The sequence below is a fragment of the Nesoenas mayeri genome, assembly GCF_963082525.1.
Source record: "Nesoenas mayeri genome assembly, chromosome: 2".
Lineage (NCBI taxonomy): Eukaryota > Metazoa > Chordata > Aves > Columbiformes > Columbidae > Nesoenas > Nesoenas mayeri.
Window position 1 is genome coordinate 160982769 of NC_137543.1, and position 17259 is coordinate 161000027.

General features: G+C 43.8%; 1 protein-coding gene across 1 annotated transcript in view; it reads left to right on the forward strand.

Annotated features, from left to right (window-relative positions):
* NKTR (natural killer cell triggering receptor) overlaps positions 1-16389 on the forward strand; it is a gene marked incomplete at its 3' end in the record, with an annotated part of 44939 nt that extends 28550 nt beyond the window's left edge. Inside the window, exons 9-17 of the mRNA XM_080339102.1 lie at positions 49-268; positions 879-1034; positions 3205-3292; positions 7654-7799; positions 8731-11670; positions 11869-11964; positions 12214-12273; positions 12803-12901; positions 16311-16389. Of these exons, the coding sequence (XP_080195228.1) occupies positions 49-268; positions 879-1034; positions 3205-3292; positions 7654-7799; positions 8731-11670; positions 11869-11964; positions 12214-12273; positions 12803-12901; positions 16311-16389 (3884 nt within the window). The remainder of the gene's footprint in view (positions 1-48; positions 269-878; positions 1035-3204; positions 3293-7653; positions 7800-8730; positions 11671-11868; positions 11965-12213; positions 12274-12802; positions 12902-16310) is intronic.
* Between the last annotated feature and the right edge of the window lie 870 nt (positions 16390-17259).

A 17259-nucleotide genomic window follows, 5' to 3' on the forward strand; every position in this document is an offset into this window, starting at 1 on the left:
TATATGCACGCTACACACACATTGTGAATTTAAAATGTCTCTTTTAAGCTTTGGAGAAGAAGAAGAAAGTCTGTTCTGACTCAGAAGCTTCCGACTCGTCCTCCAGCGCATCCAGCTCTTCAGAAACATCGTCTGAAAGCGAAGCTGAAAATGAAAGAAGCAGAAGAAAGCGTAAAAGAAGAGCTAAAACCAAACAGGCAAGAAAACGCAGGAAGGAGGAGAGGAAGAAAGAGGATCCAAGGTGCAAGCGAACCTCAAACCAAAGACGGTGACTAATCTCTTACAATTTCAGAGACAACTGAGAAATTCTACTTTGCACAAAGTGCTCAAGCAATGAGTGCGAAAACACATTGAAGTTTGGATTTTGATACTTTTTATAAGCACATGAAACCAAGCAAGCAAAAAAACATAAAGTGGAGCTTGTTGGGATGATATTTCAATGAGGGAGTTTAAGATCTTTGTAGAGAGAAGCCAGGGTGACTTTGAAAAGTAAATCTCAGCATGTTAAATTCTTTGGGACTCAGTGTAACTGTGTTAAATTGAGAACTGAAGACTTTAACATGCTGAGATAATAATAATAATAATAACAATACTACTAATAATAATAATACATATTGGATTATATTTTAAAAATATTTAGTGACATATGGTAACTTAAAAGCAAAATGATTTGCTGCAGAGCAAGAATTGAACCTTCTTTCCAATAACAGCACCATCCTTCTTTGGGCCTAAAATGGGTTGTTAGCAAAACACATTTTAGTTGTTAAACCGTCTCAAAGTTGGATGCATCCTGGGGGCTTGTTGGGGAATTACCTTTCAAAAGTTGTATTTCTCAGTCAATGCTTAATTTGAATTGATCAACCTATTTTTGCCCGTAGCAGCCTTTCCGACAAGAGCGATATTACAGAAAAAGCCGTCGACGTTTCTACAAAGAGGGACAAACCTGTGGTACGTCCTGAAGAAATTCCCCCAGTGCCTGAAAACAGATTTTTGCTCCGAAGAGATGTGCCCGTTGTCAATGTAGAGCCTGAACCGTAAGAACCGTTGAGTTTTCTGATTCTTTTGACTTGGTGGAAACTCTGCATAAATTTTTCTGGCTAGTGCTGGATTGCTTGTACTGATAACAAGCGATGGAGTGTCAAAAACTTGAAATGAGGGCATTCAATTGTCCTTTTTACAGTTTTCTTTGTAATAATTCTTACAGAATCACAGTATGTTAGGGATTGGAGGGAACCTGGAAAGCTCATCCAGTGCAATCCCCCCATGGAGCAGGAACACCCAGATGAGGTTACACAGGAAGGTGTCCAGGCGGGTTGGAATGTCTGCACAGAAGGAGACTCCACAACCTCCCTGGGCAGCCTGGACCAGGCTCTGCCACCCTCACTGAGAAGAAGTTTCTTCTCATATTTAAGTGGAACCTCCTGTGTTCCAGTTTGAACCCATTACCCCATGTCCTACCATTGGTTGTCACTGAGAAGAGCCTGGCTCCATCCTCCTGACACTGCCCCTTTCCATACTGATCCCCATGAATGAGTCCCCCCTCAGTGTCCTCTTGTCCAGCTCCAGAGCCCCAGCTCCCTCAGCCTTTCCTCACATGGGAGATGCTCCACTCCCTTCAGCATCTTTGTTGCCCTGCGCTGGACTCTCTCCAGCAGTTCCCTGTCCTGCTGGAACTGAGGGGCCACATCTGGACACAAGATTCCAGATGTGGTCTCCCCAGGGCAGAGCAGAGGGGCAGGAGAACCTCTCTGACCTACTGACCACCCGCTTCTAACCCACCCCAGGTACCATTGGCCTTCCTGGCCACAAGGGCCCAGTGCTGGCTCATGGTCACCCTGCTATCCCCAGGACCCCCAGGTCCCTTTCCCCTACAATGCTCTCTAATAGGTCATTCCCCAACTTACACTGGAACCTGGGGTTGTTCCTGCCCAGATTCAAGACTCTACACTTGCCCTTGTTCTATTTCATTAACTTTTTCCCCGCCCAACTCTCCAGCCTGTCCAACTTGCATTAGGATATTTCAGCAAAATCAAATGGGTTAATTCCAGTGTTTTTTAAGGATTGTGCGTATTGTGACCTTAAACTCATTTACAGATGATGCAAAAAAAATGAGTGAATAATTTCAGAAGGAATTTTGCAGTGTAAACCCCAGGTAATATTTGATTACAAGGTAGACTTGGTTGGCAGAGGTGATTTTTCATCTTTCTTAGACTGAAGAAGAAACTTTGCTTTAAAATCAGTCAACCAGAACCTTTATGATCCATGTATGATTTTGAGAATAAGAGAAAATACCCTCGTTTTGATACAAAGTCATGAGTTCACAAGTGATTTTCAGTTTGTGTTTGGTGCCTCTACTAAATTGCATTTAGTTTCTAGCAAGTATCTTTGCTTTGAACTGAGATGAACTCATACATTACACTGCCAGATATCTCTAAAATCAGTTTGTTTTTAACTTCAGTTAATGGAATACTCTCCTGGAAACCTTTTGTTGAAACATTATTTATATTTCCAAAGCCTCAGTAACCGCTTCTTTTGCGGATATTACCCAAAATGTGCAAGGAGTGTTGAATTACCTCTTATGCTAAAACATTGTTGGGTAGCTCCTGAGATCCTGAAACTCTTCTGTCCGTGTTGTTTTCATGATTTGTGGTCAAACCACTTTAGAATATCCACGTACAACTTTGATAGTGTGCTTGGCAATGTCATCATTAGTAATTTTTTACATGTAGAGAGGTCAGATACACCACATATTTGGTCAAAACCAAATATATATCGATTTGCCTTTTGTTGCCTTATCACAGAATGTTAGGGATCGGAAGGGGACCTCAAAAGCATATCTTGCTTTATTTCTTGGGGAACTCACTGAGTTCTTAGTTCTACCATTTCAAATCAATAAGATTAATATTTGGCCTTATTAACTTAAAATTAGTTTAATTAGCTTTTGCACAGGGATTTTGCACAAAGGTGGGATGCACAGGGGGTTTGCACAAGGGTGGGATGCACAATGGGTGTGCACAGGGATTTTGCACAGGGGTTTTGCATGGGGGGGTTTTGCATAAGGGGTTTGCACAAGGGTGGGGATTCACAAAGGATTTGCACAGGGGGTGCAAATTTGAACTTAAAATTAGTTTATTATTAACTTAAACTAATTTTAAGTTAATTCTTCTTTTTTCATGTGGGCTCCTATTTTACCGATCTATGTAGGAAGCTGCTTGATGCTACGCCTGTTCCAACCGACCAGAAACCATCGGTCTCTAAATCTGGACGAAAAATTAAAGGAAGAGGCACAATAGTAAGTGACTATTTTAATTATGTTCTTTTCTTTCCTCTCTTCTCTGACATTGAGCTTTGAATTCCCTCGGGGGCTTCGTCTGACACTTCATAATGTGTAGATCTAGAATTTCTGGGATGTGCATCTCCTGATGGTCACACACACAATGCTGAGGAGCAACAGTTTTTTTCACACCTTCGATAGAATCACTTCCATTCTTTGTTGTGCGTTTTGACGTTTTAAGTCAACCTTTTGTTTCCTTTTTTTAGCTACTTCGTGTGGTTTTGTCCAATTTTGTCCTGGCTGAGGTCAAGTCTGTGGAGTTTCATAGATGACCTGGCATGGACAAGAAGTTTCTTTGCAGTGCTGCTAGTGAAGCATTTTTACAGATATACAGACTCAATCCTTTTTGGCTTTTACTTTCCAATCTAAAACCTGCCACTATTTTTGCAGATATAATTTCTGTTGCTATTCTCAAGACTTTTGCCTTGGTTCTGTACTCAAGCAACACTTTTCTTGTCTCCTTAATAACCCCCAACACATTGCACAGCAACACTTGTTATTTAGTCAGTAGCAAAAGGAGAAAGTAAAAAAAAAAAAAGCAGCTTTTTTAATTGTGCATTTGATTCTGGTGCAATTAAACTTGTCAGACACTATGGCTGAACATATTCTTCCCCTTTAGAAGGTTTTTCTGGATCAATTTATTACGCAGCGTTTGAGTGACTAGAAAACAAACCAGGAGTTGCTTGTGAAATTTTGGAATTGCTAAAAAAAATAAAACAAGTTTATATGTAGAAATCGGTATCTGTATAGCTGAAGACACTTTTAGTTAGAATGGTCTTAACTGAAACTAGGTTGAGCTGTGTGATTGAGTATGTAATAGCCACTGGATTTGAGAAGAGCTTTTCTACTGATCCCCCGTGATGCAGTTATTTTAAACCACAAAATTAACAACATAGATAACCTTAGTGTGGACCAATGTATTGTAGTATTTGAGCCTGGCCTGAGAACCGGCCCTTGTTTCATAGAATCATAGGATCGTTTCAGTGGGAAGAGACCCTCAGGATCATCGAGTCCAACCATAACCCAACTCTGGCACTAAACCATGACCCTGAGAACTTTGTCTAAATGCCTTTTAAACCCCTCTAGGGATGGTGACTCCAGCACTGCCCTGGGCAGCCTGTTCCAATGCCCCACAGCCCTTTGGGGAAGAATTTCTTCCCAAGATCCAAACTAAACCTCCCCTGGCACAACTTGAGGCCGTTTCCTCTTGTCCTATCACTTGTTCCTGGGGAGCAGAGCCCGACCCCCGCCCTGGCTCCAAGCTCCTTTCAGGCAGTTCAGAGATCAGAAGGTCTCCCCTCAGCTCCTGTTCTCCAGCTGAACGCCCCAGGTCCCTCAGCCGCTCCCATCACACTTGTGCTCCAGCCCCTCACCAGCTCCGTTCCCTTCTCTCCACTGGCTCCAGCACCTCAGGGCCTTTCTTGGCGTGAGGGGCCCAAAACTGCCCCCAGGATTCACGATTTGGCCTCTCCAGTGCCAGTACAGTGGCACAATCACTTCTTTAGTCCTGCTGGCCATACTGTTCCTGACACAAGCCAGGATGCTGGTGGCCTTTTTGGCCACCTGAGCACATGCTGGCTCATGTTCAGCCATTATCACCAACACCCCCAGGTCCTTTTCCCCCAGGCACTTTCCAACCGCTCTTCCCCAGCCTGCAGCGTTCATGGGATTGTTGTGACCCCAGTGCAGGACTCAGCACTTGGTATTGTAGAACCTTAGACAATTGGCCTCAGCCCATCGATCCAGCTGGTCCAGAGCCCTCTGTGTGGCCTCCTCACCCTCCAGCAGATCAACACCCCACCCAACTTGGTGTCATCTGCAAACTGACTGCGGGTGCACTCGATCCCCTCATCCAGATCAGTGATAAAGAGATTAAAGAAAACTGGCCCCAGCGCTGAGCCCTGGGGACACCACTGGTGACCAACTGGCCACCAACTGGACTTGGCTTCGTTCATCACAACTCTTTGTCCAACGTTAAATCTGATCGCTGTCTTTGCATCTGACAGCTCTCGTTTGTATGTGACGCTTGTGATATCCACCAAAGGAAGCCTTTTAAACTGAGTGTTTTGAAATATTTGTGCAAAGACACTTGGAAAAACAGCTTAAAGCTGAGTGGAATTGGCTTTTGCCAGGGATTTGGGTGTCAGTGTCTTTTATCATGTTTTTCCCACCTTCTTGACAAAATTAAGAATGCAAACCAGTAATACCAGAAGTAATTTAGAGTTAACAATTAGTTGGGAAACATTTATCCACCATCTCTAATAGTCTGATTAGCAATAGTTTCTACCCAGGGTGAACTTATTTGATACTTTTTGAAATAGTCATTTATCGTTTTGAATCCTCTTGGGTATAATGAGACAATTAAGGAGCTCCATGAAACCTTCCCAACCTGTCATATTCCATTCATCTGGAAAAACCTTTCTCAAGTAGTTGTTGCTTCAGCTGGAAGGGTAAGGAAGCTCCAAATCTTCATTACACCTTATCTTTATTTTTTTGTTGTTAATATAAATAGGATATCTTAAAAGACTTCTGCCTGTAATTAACTGAATAAACCAATACACGTATCGTTCTGTTTTTTATGGGGGGTAAACTGAATTTTTTCACATATTGCTTGCTTTTAGAAACGGCCCGAAATAGAGTGAAATCTGGGTCTTTTTCTCTGATTTCCTCACAGGATTTACCCAAGTGTGTATCTAACTGGGTAATGGAACACAACGAGTTAGCAATATTATAGGTTTTTCTCTGCTCCATAAGCAGCTCCTTTTGCTTATTTTTTTAAGTGTGAAGCTTTATTACAGTTTTGTGAAAGGTTTTTCGTGTGAAAGGTCATTTTTGTTGGGGTTTTTTTGCTCAGACGCTGTCTTAAACTGGATTCCCATTTCTGACCAACTGAGCAAGAGTCACTTTAGAAACAGGGCTTGTCTTGACTTGTACAAACAGTGAAGTGTCTGTGAACTGGAGTGAAATGTCTGTGCTTTAGCATCCTGAAAAGTTGGTTATCCTCAGTAATTGTGTTATTCCAAAAGGTCGAGGGAATCCATGACCTCTCCTTAAACCTTCCTTTTCTGTTTATAAAAATTATATAGCTGCTGGCCCCTCTCAGGCTTTGTGAAAGGCTCTCAGAATGAAAAGAGAGGGTCAGCTATGTAATCCAGTCTCATATGGGATACATGCAAATCAAAAGTGGGTATTTGGGGCAGGAAATCTAGAATTTGTGTTTTCTTCACGGGCTCCAAGGGTTCTAGTAAATGGGGTTATTTGAGGCTGCAGCCAGTCACTCGCAGGTTCCACGGGGATCCATCTTAGGGCCGGCGCTCTTCAATGTCTTTATAAATGACTCAGGACTTGAGGGATTGCTTGGTAAGTTTGCTGGTGACACAAATTGGGAGGAGCTGTCGACACTCTGGGGGGCAGAGAGGCCCTGCAGAGGGATCTGGCCAAACTGGAGAACTGGGCAATCACCAACCACATGAGGTTCAACAAGGGCAAGTGCCGGGTTTTGCACCTGGAACACGGCAACCCCGGCTGTACAGACAGACTGGGGGACGAGAGGCTGGAGAGCAGCTCCATGGAGAGGGATCTGGGGGTTCATGAGCCAACAGCGTCCCTGGAGCCAAGAGGGACCCGTGTCCTGGTGCATCCAGCACAGCACGGCCAGCCGGGCAGGGAGGGGATTGTCCCGCTCTGCTCGGGCCTCACCTGGAGCATTCACTGTGTGCAGGGCTGGGGACACAGGAGAAAAAGGAGATAAAGCTGCTGGAGAGTGTCCAGAGGAGGCTATGAAGTTGGTGAAGGGTTTGGAGAGGAAGCCGTATGAGGAGCAGCTGAAGTCACTGGGTTTGTTCAGCCTGGAGAAGAGGAGACTGAGGGGAGAGCTCATGGCGGTTACAGCTCCTCACAAGGGGAGCAGGAGGGGCAGGTGCTGAGCTCTTTTCTTTAGTCACCAATGACAGAACTCAAGGGAATGGCAGGAAGATGTGCCAGGGGAGGTTCAGGTTGGACATGAGGAAAAGGTTCTTCACCCAGAGGGTGCTGGACACTGAACAGGCTCCCCAGGGAGGTGTCACGGCCCCAACCTGACAGTGTTCAAGAAGAAACTGGACAACGTCCTCAAACACACGGTGTGAACTGTGGGGTGTCCTGTGCGGGGACAGCAGTTGGACTCGATGATCCTTGTGGGTCCTTCCAACCCAGGACATTCTGCGATTCTATGACTCTGTGTGGATAATGTTGTCTGGCTTGTCTTACATGTGCAAAATCTGTGCAAGAGATGCCATATATTTTCTCCATTTTCCAACTGTCTGTCTTCGCTTTCCTAGCGGTATCACACCCCACCTCGGTCACGGTCGTGTTCGGAATCCGATGATGATGAGAGCAGCGAGACCCCCCCTCACTGGAAAGAGGAGATGCAGAGACTGCGAACGTATCGACCACCGAGTGGAGAGAAGTGGAGTAAAGGCGATAAGTAAGATCCTTACTACACACTTAAAAGCGTCTTCGTTTTTTTTACACAGGCTTTAATAGTTTTTGTAGGTTTACCGTGTCATTGGTGTTTGACTTAAAAATGTAAATATCTCTGTGGTTAACACATTCCATTTAAATTCCAAATATTTAGAAGTGGAAAACTTTCTCAAAACCTTCCCGCGTGGTAACGTGGTACCAGATGAACCTGGGCTGAAAAGCAGCATCAGAGATGGTGCCACCTTGGACGCTTATTTAAGCAGTAATTAATTGACCTGTCCAGTGTTCCTCTTGCTTTCCAAAAGGCCTAATCCTGTCGAATCTCCTTTAGCCTCAAACTTGTTTATAAGGTTTCTTTGGATGCCGAATAAGACGGTCAAATCCACCAATCCTAGATTGCTTTAATGATTCTTGTCATTGCAAACTCTGTGACTTGATCCTAAATACGAGCTCCTCTCGGATTATAATAGATAAACCTCAAAAGGAAAGCTGAAGAATATTATATATAATAATTATTAACTGCAAATGTTTCTGATAGTTCTTTTTATATATGGAGTGCGCTCAGTTTATTGCTATGTTGCAGCTAAAAGAAAACTAAATGAGATGGTGTTTTCAAATCTATGTTTAAATGTGGCTTAAGAATCCTATAGTTGGAGAGGTCAAAGTCCTGTGGACTAGAGTAGTTAAAACATTAAATCTCTTTACACAGGTTCAGCAATGTGCAGAATTTGCTGATGTTTGCTGATTTAACATCTCTCGATAGTAATATAATTCCATCTCCTAAAAGAAGTGCAACAAGCTCAGTCAAAACATAATTGTCTGGTAGTATTAATGGGGTGTGTGTTGGTTTTTTTTAAACTTAATTAATTGCATTGGAGGTGGGGAGAATAGTTTATCTGAAGTTTTTAAAGAATTCCTGCTTGTTTGGTTTCTAGGTTGAGTGACCCGTGTACAAGCAGATGGGATGAAAGAAGCACATCCCGGAGATCAAGATCTTGGTCACGCAACGGTTATTCTGATCTAAGTACTGTGAGATATTCGAGCCATCACAAAAAGCACAGGAAAGAGAAAAAGAAGGTGAAACATAAAAAGAAATCTAAAAAGCAGAAGCATCTCAAGAAGCACAAGCAAACGAAGAAAAAGAAAATGTCGGCGTCGTCGGATGTAGAGTCCTCGCATTCCTTCCTCAGGAGGACAAAATCATCGTGCGATCGCGAGAGGAAATCTCGCTCTTCCTCATTGTCCTCTAGACGCTCATCCAGAAGAAACTGGTCTAAATCTGATAAGGATGACCAGACCTCATCGACTTCATCAAGCAGAGGGACCCGGTCATACTACAGGTCCAGGTCCAGATCCAGGTCTAGGTCTAAATCAAGATCTTATTCCCGAAGAAGTTCTAGATCAAGATCCGCCTCTAAATCGTCACGTTCTCGAAGTCGGTCGAGGTCGAGTTCTAACTCGAGGCACCAAAAGACTGTTTCCAATTCTCCACGAAATATTTCAACGCAATTAAATGAAAATAAGTTGATCAAGACCGCGGAGCCTGTTAGAGCAGTTATGCTCCCAACTGATAAAGTCGTCATACCGCCGGTTGTCCCAGAAAACCTCCCCGTTATACCCTTAAGTGACAGTCCCCCACCTTCGAGGTGGAAACCTGGCCAGAAACCGTGGAAACCATCCTATGAGCGAATTCAGGAGATGAAAGCGAAAACAACTCATTTAATACCCTTGCAAACTAATTACAATTTAGTCGTCGTTAAAGAGGCCAACACTTCTTCCTCGTATCGGAAGCAGCAAAGGAGTTCGGACAGCGATCGAAGCGGTTATTCCAAATCTCGGAGCGAGCGCAGCTCGGATAGTTGGCCGAGGTCAAGAAGCAGGTCCTCTCGGAGCAGGTCGTACTCGAGGTCTTACACGAGATCTAGAAGCCCGTCCAGCTCTAGGACAAAATCTCCTTCTTCTGGCAGGTCGCCGAGTAAATACCACAGCGAGAGGTCGGGTTATAGCGATTCAACGTCTTATTATTCCCTTAGTGACGCTGAGAGACGTAGAAACAAAAGAAAATCGACGGCGGGGGATCAAAAAGGTCGATCTGTTAAAGTGAGGCAAGAAACGAGCTCGGAAAGCACTCTCCCTTATAAGAGTACAAAAGACTACGATGAGTCCTCGCAAGGATTGAAAGAGAGCGACAGTTTATCATCTTCGGACTTCTCCACTGACAGCGAGGGTTCTGCCAAAAGGAAAGCCGGCCAAGAAAAAGAAGGCCGTTTGCAATTAGAAGGAGATCCTCAGAAACAGGACAAAAATAGATTAAATTCGGAGAGAGGGGAGGAGAAATCCAAGGGTGAGCGGGATTCCGATCATGGCAAAAAGAAAGCGGCTAAGGAGAAATCTTCCGAGCAACCTAGAGGTGGTGCAAAAACCAAACGAAAATCCTATTCGGGTAGTAAATGGGACTCAGAGTCCAATTCTGAAAGAGGGGAGACAAAGTGTAATAGGGGAGATTCCAGACCGTCCTCTGGTAAAGAAGAAGGAGAAGCCACGTCAGGATCTGACACGGAGCTCAGCGTTCCTGAAAGGATCAAAAAACAGTTGAGTTCTTCGGAATTTCTGGATTCCGATTGCACGTGGAAGGGGAGCAAACGGTTGTCGTCTTCTGAATCGGAGAGTTCTTGTTCCAGCTCAACAAACGTCAGAGCGAAGTCAAAGAGACACAAACACGGGTCGAAAAAACCTCTGAAAAAATCACATTCCAAAAAGGCGAAAGAAAAATCCAAAGGGAAAAAGGAGAAGAAGCACAAAGTTCAGAAAAGAAAAGAAATGTTTCACTGGCAGCCCCCCCTGGAGTTTGATGAAGAAGATGATGATGAGGTCAATGAAAAACTGGTTCCCAAGGATGATAAAAAAGAAAAGCAGCTTAGCAAGGACACAAAGGATAAAAACCAAGTTTATGAAAAGGATGAAACAGCCAAAGATAAAATGGGAAATGGTGAAAAGCCTTGTGAGGACGAAAAGCTTCTCGATAAAAACACTACATGTGATGCCTCACCAGATCGCAGCAACCTTAATAAAGATAACATTGAAACAAACGCTTCGAGCGGTGTTTTAAACTCAGGAATAAGTGTGGCGGCTTGCAAGAATGAGGTGAAACAAGCTGAGGAAAGTAACCAGAATGGATTGGAAGATGTGATTGAGACAGATGACAACATGGAGATTTGTACCCCGGATCGGAACTCGCCTGGGAAGGTTGACGTGGATGTTTTGTCTCCTGTCATCCTCACTGCTAAACCTCCGGCTTTAACTGCCGCTATAAACAGAGATTTACAGGACGAGCCCCCAGAACAAGATGCTGCCAAACTAGGAAACAATATTATAGACTTTATTAATATTAAAGAAGAAAAAGAAACAGGAAGGCAAGAAAATAATTCTGTCCCTGCGTCCAGCGCTAAAGACTGTAGTATAAAAAGCGAAATTCCCGAAAATACACTGAGCAATGTGATTGATAATAAGTGGAAACCCTTGCAAGGCGTTGGTAACTTACAGTCAGCAACAGTTAGTGCTGCCACAGAAGTGAAGAACGTTGCTTCGGCACCGGAGCCTAAACCGGCGGGTTTAAGGATTGAAATAAAAGCCAAGAACAAAGTAAGGCCGGGATCTCTGTTTGATGAAGTGAGAAAAACAGCGCGGCTGAATCGGAGGCCGAGGAACCAAGAGAGCTCCAGTGAGGAGGGATCTCCGAGTAGAGATGACAACAGCCCGTCCAGGAGTCTCAGCAGGTCACGAAGTAAATCCGGGTCTAAATCCAGACACAGAACAAGGTCCATATCTTACAGTCACTCAAGAAGTCGATCCCGAAGTTCTACGTATTCGTATAGGTAAGAAGTTTGGGTTATTCCCACAGAACTTGAAAGTCCTGATGTTTTTCAGCTTGCCTTTTTCTTTTAAACAGCACTGTCTCGTTTAGCAAGCGTGGCATAAATATTTAGATGAAAAGATAAAGCTTCGTAATGCTTTTGCTTCTTCTTTTCAGTCATACTCTATTTTCTGCTTTCCAAATTGTTCATTGATCATAGGTCAAGGAGCTACACGCGAAGCCGAAGCAGAGGATGGTACAGCAGGGATCGCTCAAGAAGTCGAAGTAGTTCTTACCACAGTTACAAGAGTCGTAGGTGAGTTTCTCTACTCAGAGTAGCGTTGAGTATGTTACAAAATCAGTAAATTGCACACAGCGGGTTGGAAATGTGTTGAAGGATCTCTTGGAATGCGCAAGTTAGAACAGGCAGATTGCAAAATTTCCTGTTACTGTAAAATAATTGTGTTGGATGGATAAGGGATTGCGAGCAAAACATGTTCCTCTCCCCTCGCTCTCTTCAGCGCTTGTTTCTGATTAACTTCAACTGTCTTTTTGCTTTTGTCAGTCGAACCTACAGCAGAAGCAGATCCAGAAGTAGTTCTTACGGTCATCACAGTCGATCCAGGTATGGATTATAATTCTATATAAACCCTGCAATCAGTACAAAAATATCTCAGAAGAACGCCTCTTTATTTGTGGTACTTTAGAATATCATGATAGCGAATCTAAATAAGACTCTTAAAAGCTGAGAAGAACCAAATCATCCTGATATTATTTATAGGTGATGATCGAGATCATAATGAACACATTTCCCTTTATTGTCACAATAAAACAGAGTTATAAACAGATTCTGTTGCTTGTTTTCAGAAGTATTAACAGGCAAGATTTTTACTGCGTCTACAATTTGTAGAGACAACACAACTTTTTAAATGCTGAAGTCTTTTCTAGATTCATAAATTTGAAAACATAGCTGTTGTTTTGGAGATTATTGTTCTTGTATTTAAACTTCTATAAAACGCAGAATTGCTGCATTCTTCAAAAGCCATTTCTACATAGCCACTTACTCTGTATATAACCGTCTTTAAAACGGGCATTTAAATAGCATTTTAGACAAGAAATTGTAGCTTTTCAATGACTTTCTTTTCCCTTTAAAGTCGCTCGTACACGTACGACAGTTACTACAGCAGAAGTCGAAGCAGAAGCAAGAGGAGCGACAGTTATCGAAGGTCTCGAAGCTACGACAGGCGATCCAGGTATGACTTTGACGCTGTATTTATGCAAAAGAATGAGCTAAATACATACTTAGGATGTTTATGAAGGCTCATGGATTTTTCCCTTCAAGCTTAAAAAATACCATTACCAAAATAATTAAACACAATTAAAATCAGAGCAAGTGTGTGAGTGAGGAAATAATTTCTGATATAATGAATTTTGAAGATGGGGAAGAAACCAGGATAAGGGAGGTTGGTCCAGTTCATTGTGTGTCTGCATTCAAAATAAGCACGTTTAGGCTTTTTTTAATAATTTTAAATGTTTCCTAAAAAATACAATGAAGCAGCTCCCAAGATTTAAATCAAGTTCCCTGTTACGAATTAAAAGCTACCTGGTATGCAAAGAATTCCTTCGGATGGTGGATTTAAAAAACATAGAACAGAAGAAAACCCGTAAAGGAACTTAAAAATTGCAGGATCTGGAATGAATTTTGGACTTCCTAGGACAGATTTTGAAATAACATTTTACCTGCAGATCCTGTTTTCATCTGCTCAATTTAGGGTAAACTTAATTATACTCAGTCCAGGGGAATTCTATGGGTGTGAGTACATTTCACAAAGAGAAATGGAACAGGGTGCATATAGACACGCCGCCATATAGACACGCCGCCATATAGACACGCCGCCATATAGACACGCCGCCATATAGACACGCCGCCATATAGACACGCCGCCATATAGACACGCCGCCATATAGACACGCCGCCATATAGACACGCCGCCATATAGACACGCCGCCATATAGACACGCCGCCATATAGACACGCCGCCATATAGACACGCCGCCATATAGACACGCCGCCATATAGACACGCCGCCATATAGACACGCCGCCATATAGACACGCCGCCATATAGACACGCCGCCATATAGACACGCCGCCATATAGACACGCCGCCATATAGACACGCCGCCATATAGACACGCCGCCATATAGACACGCCGCCATATAGACACGCCGCCATATAGACACGCCGCCATATAGACACGCCGCCATATAGACACGCCGCCATATAGACACGCCGCCATATAGACACGCCGCCATATAGACACGCCGCCATATAGACACGCCGCCATATAGACACGCCGCCATATAGACACGCCGCCATATAGACACGCCGCCATATAGACACGCCGCCATATAGACACGCCGCCATATAGACACGCCGCCATATAGACACGCCGCCATATAGACACGCCGCCATATAGACACGCCGCCATATAGACACGCCGCCATATAGACACGCCGCCATATAGACACGCCGCCATATAGACACGCCGCCATATAGACACGCCGCCATATAGACACGCCGCCATATAGACACGCCGCCATATAGACACGCCGCCATATAGACACGCCAATTTGTTTTATATTTTTAATATGTTATGTATTAGTGGCAAATCAACCAAATCTCTACGACTACTATAAATTTTCATCCTCTTTTTCCCAACTTTGTCCCAGCTCTTACTGGACTTTATTCTCACCCATTTCCCCACCTAGTTCTGACAGTAAGAAAACATCTTGTCCAGAGGGAAATTAATTAGCTTAACGAAGAATTTTGAAATAGAAAACCATTGCTTTAGGATGTTGGAAGCTTCAGAGAAACAAGGTTGGATTAGGATCCACGCATTTTTTTTGTAGAAAGCACAACAGTAGAAGAATCTCGACCGCGAGTTTACTTCTGTGTCATTTGAATGTGACCTGTGGCTTGTTTAGAACCAGCTGGACTCTCTTGATGTTTGGCCAGGTGCTGAGCTTGGAATTCTTCTGGAGAAGCCAAAATAGTTTAATTACAGTATCCACTCTGCAGACACTCACACAATCCCGTTCTTATGGGCCCTAAATTCTTAAGACCTTTTTCAAACAAAAAAACCCTGCAATTTATACACCAAGATATGTGAAATTATCTTAGTTGAGAAACGCTAAATTCTGGTTGTTACGATATATTTCTCAGTGAGAATTCACACTTGCAAAAGCAGTTATTTTGGAGTATTTTTAGCTGTATCTGAGAAAGCAGGAAATTTTATAGTTACAACCACAGACTTCACGTCCACAGGATTTCATCATGTAAAATAAATATTTCGAGTTTGAAGTCATCCAATAATGAATACTTCAGTGATACGTAATGTGATCCTGTAATTGCCTTTTTGTGTGTTTTCTTCTTGTCTTGTGCATCTGTCTTGACATTGGGTTATTTTATTACGTGATGCGATTTTGAATTTGAAGCTAGAAACGCAATTTTGAGGCCTTTTAATCACAGAATCCCAGAGTGTCAGGGGTTGGAAGGGACCTGGCAAGCTCATCCAGTGCAATCCCCCCATGGAGCAGGAACACCCAGATGAGGTTACACAGGAAGGTGTCCAGGCGGGTTGGAATGTCTGCAGAGAAGGAGACTCCACAACCCCCCTGGGCAGCCTGGGCCAGGCTCTGCCACCCTCACCAGGAAGAAGTTTCTTCTCAAATTTAAGCGGAACCTCCTGTGTTCCAGTTTGAACTCATTACCCCGTGTCCTACCATTGGTTGTCACCCAGAAGAGCCTGGCTCCATCCTCCTGACACTCCCCCTTTATATATCTGTAAACATGAATGAGTCCCCCCTCAGTGTCCTCTTGTCCAGCTCCAGAGCCCCAGCTCCCTCAGCCTTTCCTCACACGGGAGATGCTCCACTCCCTGCAGCATCTTGGTGGCTGCGCTGGACTCTCTCCAGCAGTTCCCTGTCCTGCTGGAACTGAGGGGCCACAGCTGGACACAAGATTCCAGGTGTGGTCTCCCCAGGGCAGAGCAGAGGGGCAGGAGAACCTCTCTGACCTACTGATCACCCCCTTCTAACCCACCCCAGGTACCATTGGCTTCCTGGCCACAAGGGCCCAGTGCTGGCTCATGGTCACCCTGCTGTCCCCAGGACCCCCAGGTCCCTTTCCCCTACACTGCTCTCTAATAGGTCATTCCTCAACTTACACTGGAACCTGGGGTTGTTCCTGCCCAGATTCAAGACTCTACACTTGCCCTTGTTGTATTTCATTAAATTTTTCCCCACCCAACTCTCAGCCTGTCCAGGTCTCTGATGGCAGCACAGCTTCCAGTGTCACCACTCCTCCCAGCTTGGTGTCATCAGCAAACTTGCTGACAGTCACTCTATTCCCTCATCCAAATCATTGATGAATATATTGAATAACACCGGCCCCAGCACTGCCCCTGAGGCACTGCACTGGATCCAGGCCTCAACTGGACTCTGCCCCATTGACCACGACTCTCTGGCTTCTTCCCTTCAGCCAGTTCACAATCCACCTCACTACCCGATAGTCCAGACCGCACTCCCTCAGTTGAGCTGTGAGGATGCTGTGGGACACTGTGTCAATGCCTAACTCATACTACAATCTTTTCTTTGTAGATCGTATGGCTCTGACAGCGAAAGCGATCGCAGTTATTCCAACAACCGAAGCCCCAGTGGAAGCAGCAGATACAGCTGAAAACATTTGATGGTGGAAACTACGTATTTCATGTTTTATTTTCTTTCAGTGTTACGTTAAAAAAACGCTGGTTTGGCAGCATCACAAGTGAAGTCAAAGGGTATTTACTGAATTAGCCGAAACTTTCCCATTTAAAATGAACTCACTTGCCGGACCGCGTACTTACAGAGAGAAGCACCAAGCTCAACTCAGCTGGGATGATTGGTTTGCGTTGTGGTTTATTTGTACGGTTTACATCAAATGCTACTTTTACAAAATCAAAGAAAAAGAAAACGAACGGTTTTATTGCCTTGAATTGGATTTTCCAAGCCGTGAATGACGTCGAGGTGAATTTTGTCGCCGCTTTCCTGGGTGCAGCGATCGGTACCGTCCTTAAGTATGTTTAGAAATACCTTAAGGCTTTCTGCCTGTTATTAAATACATTCTAACTGTGAAACTGTGAAGAAAACTTCTTACAAAGGCTGTCATTTATAGTTTATTGAAATGCTCTTTTTTTAATGATGGAAAATGGGGTCCGTGCTGTCTTGTTTGGTTATTGCGTTATATACAGGATATACACAGCAGTTGGGCGATAAAAGCGACGCCTGCCGCTCCGTCTTAATCCTTCCCGTACTGTGATACTACAGAAATCTGCAGAAAATGAGATTATACACAATGGGAATAATCAAACCGATGAATGGTGTTTGATCTTAATATCCGACTTGTCTAAACGTTTATGTTTAAAAGTGGATTTTGTGATGAGCGATATTCTTAAGAGTCTAAAACAAGTGGTTCTTTTTGAATTGCAATCCGTATTATGTTGCTTGGCAGATTTCCCCACATTTTGAAGTCGAACGTTGTGAACTGTTGAGTGTATCATGAGTTTGTTCA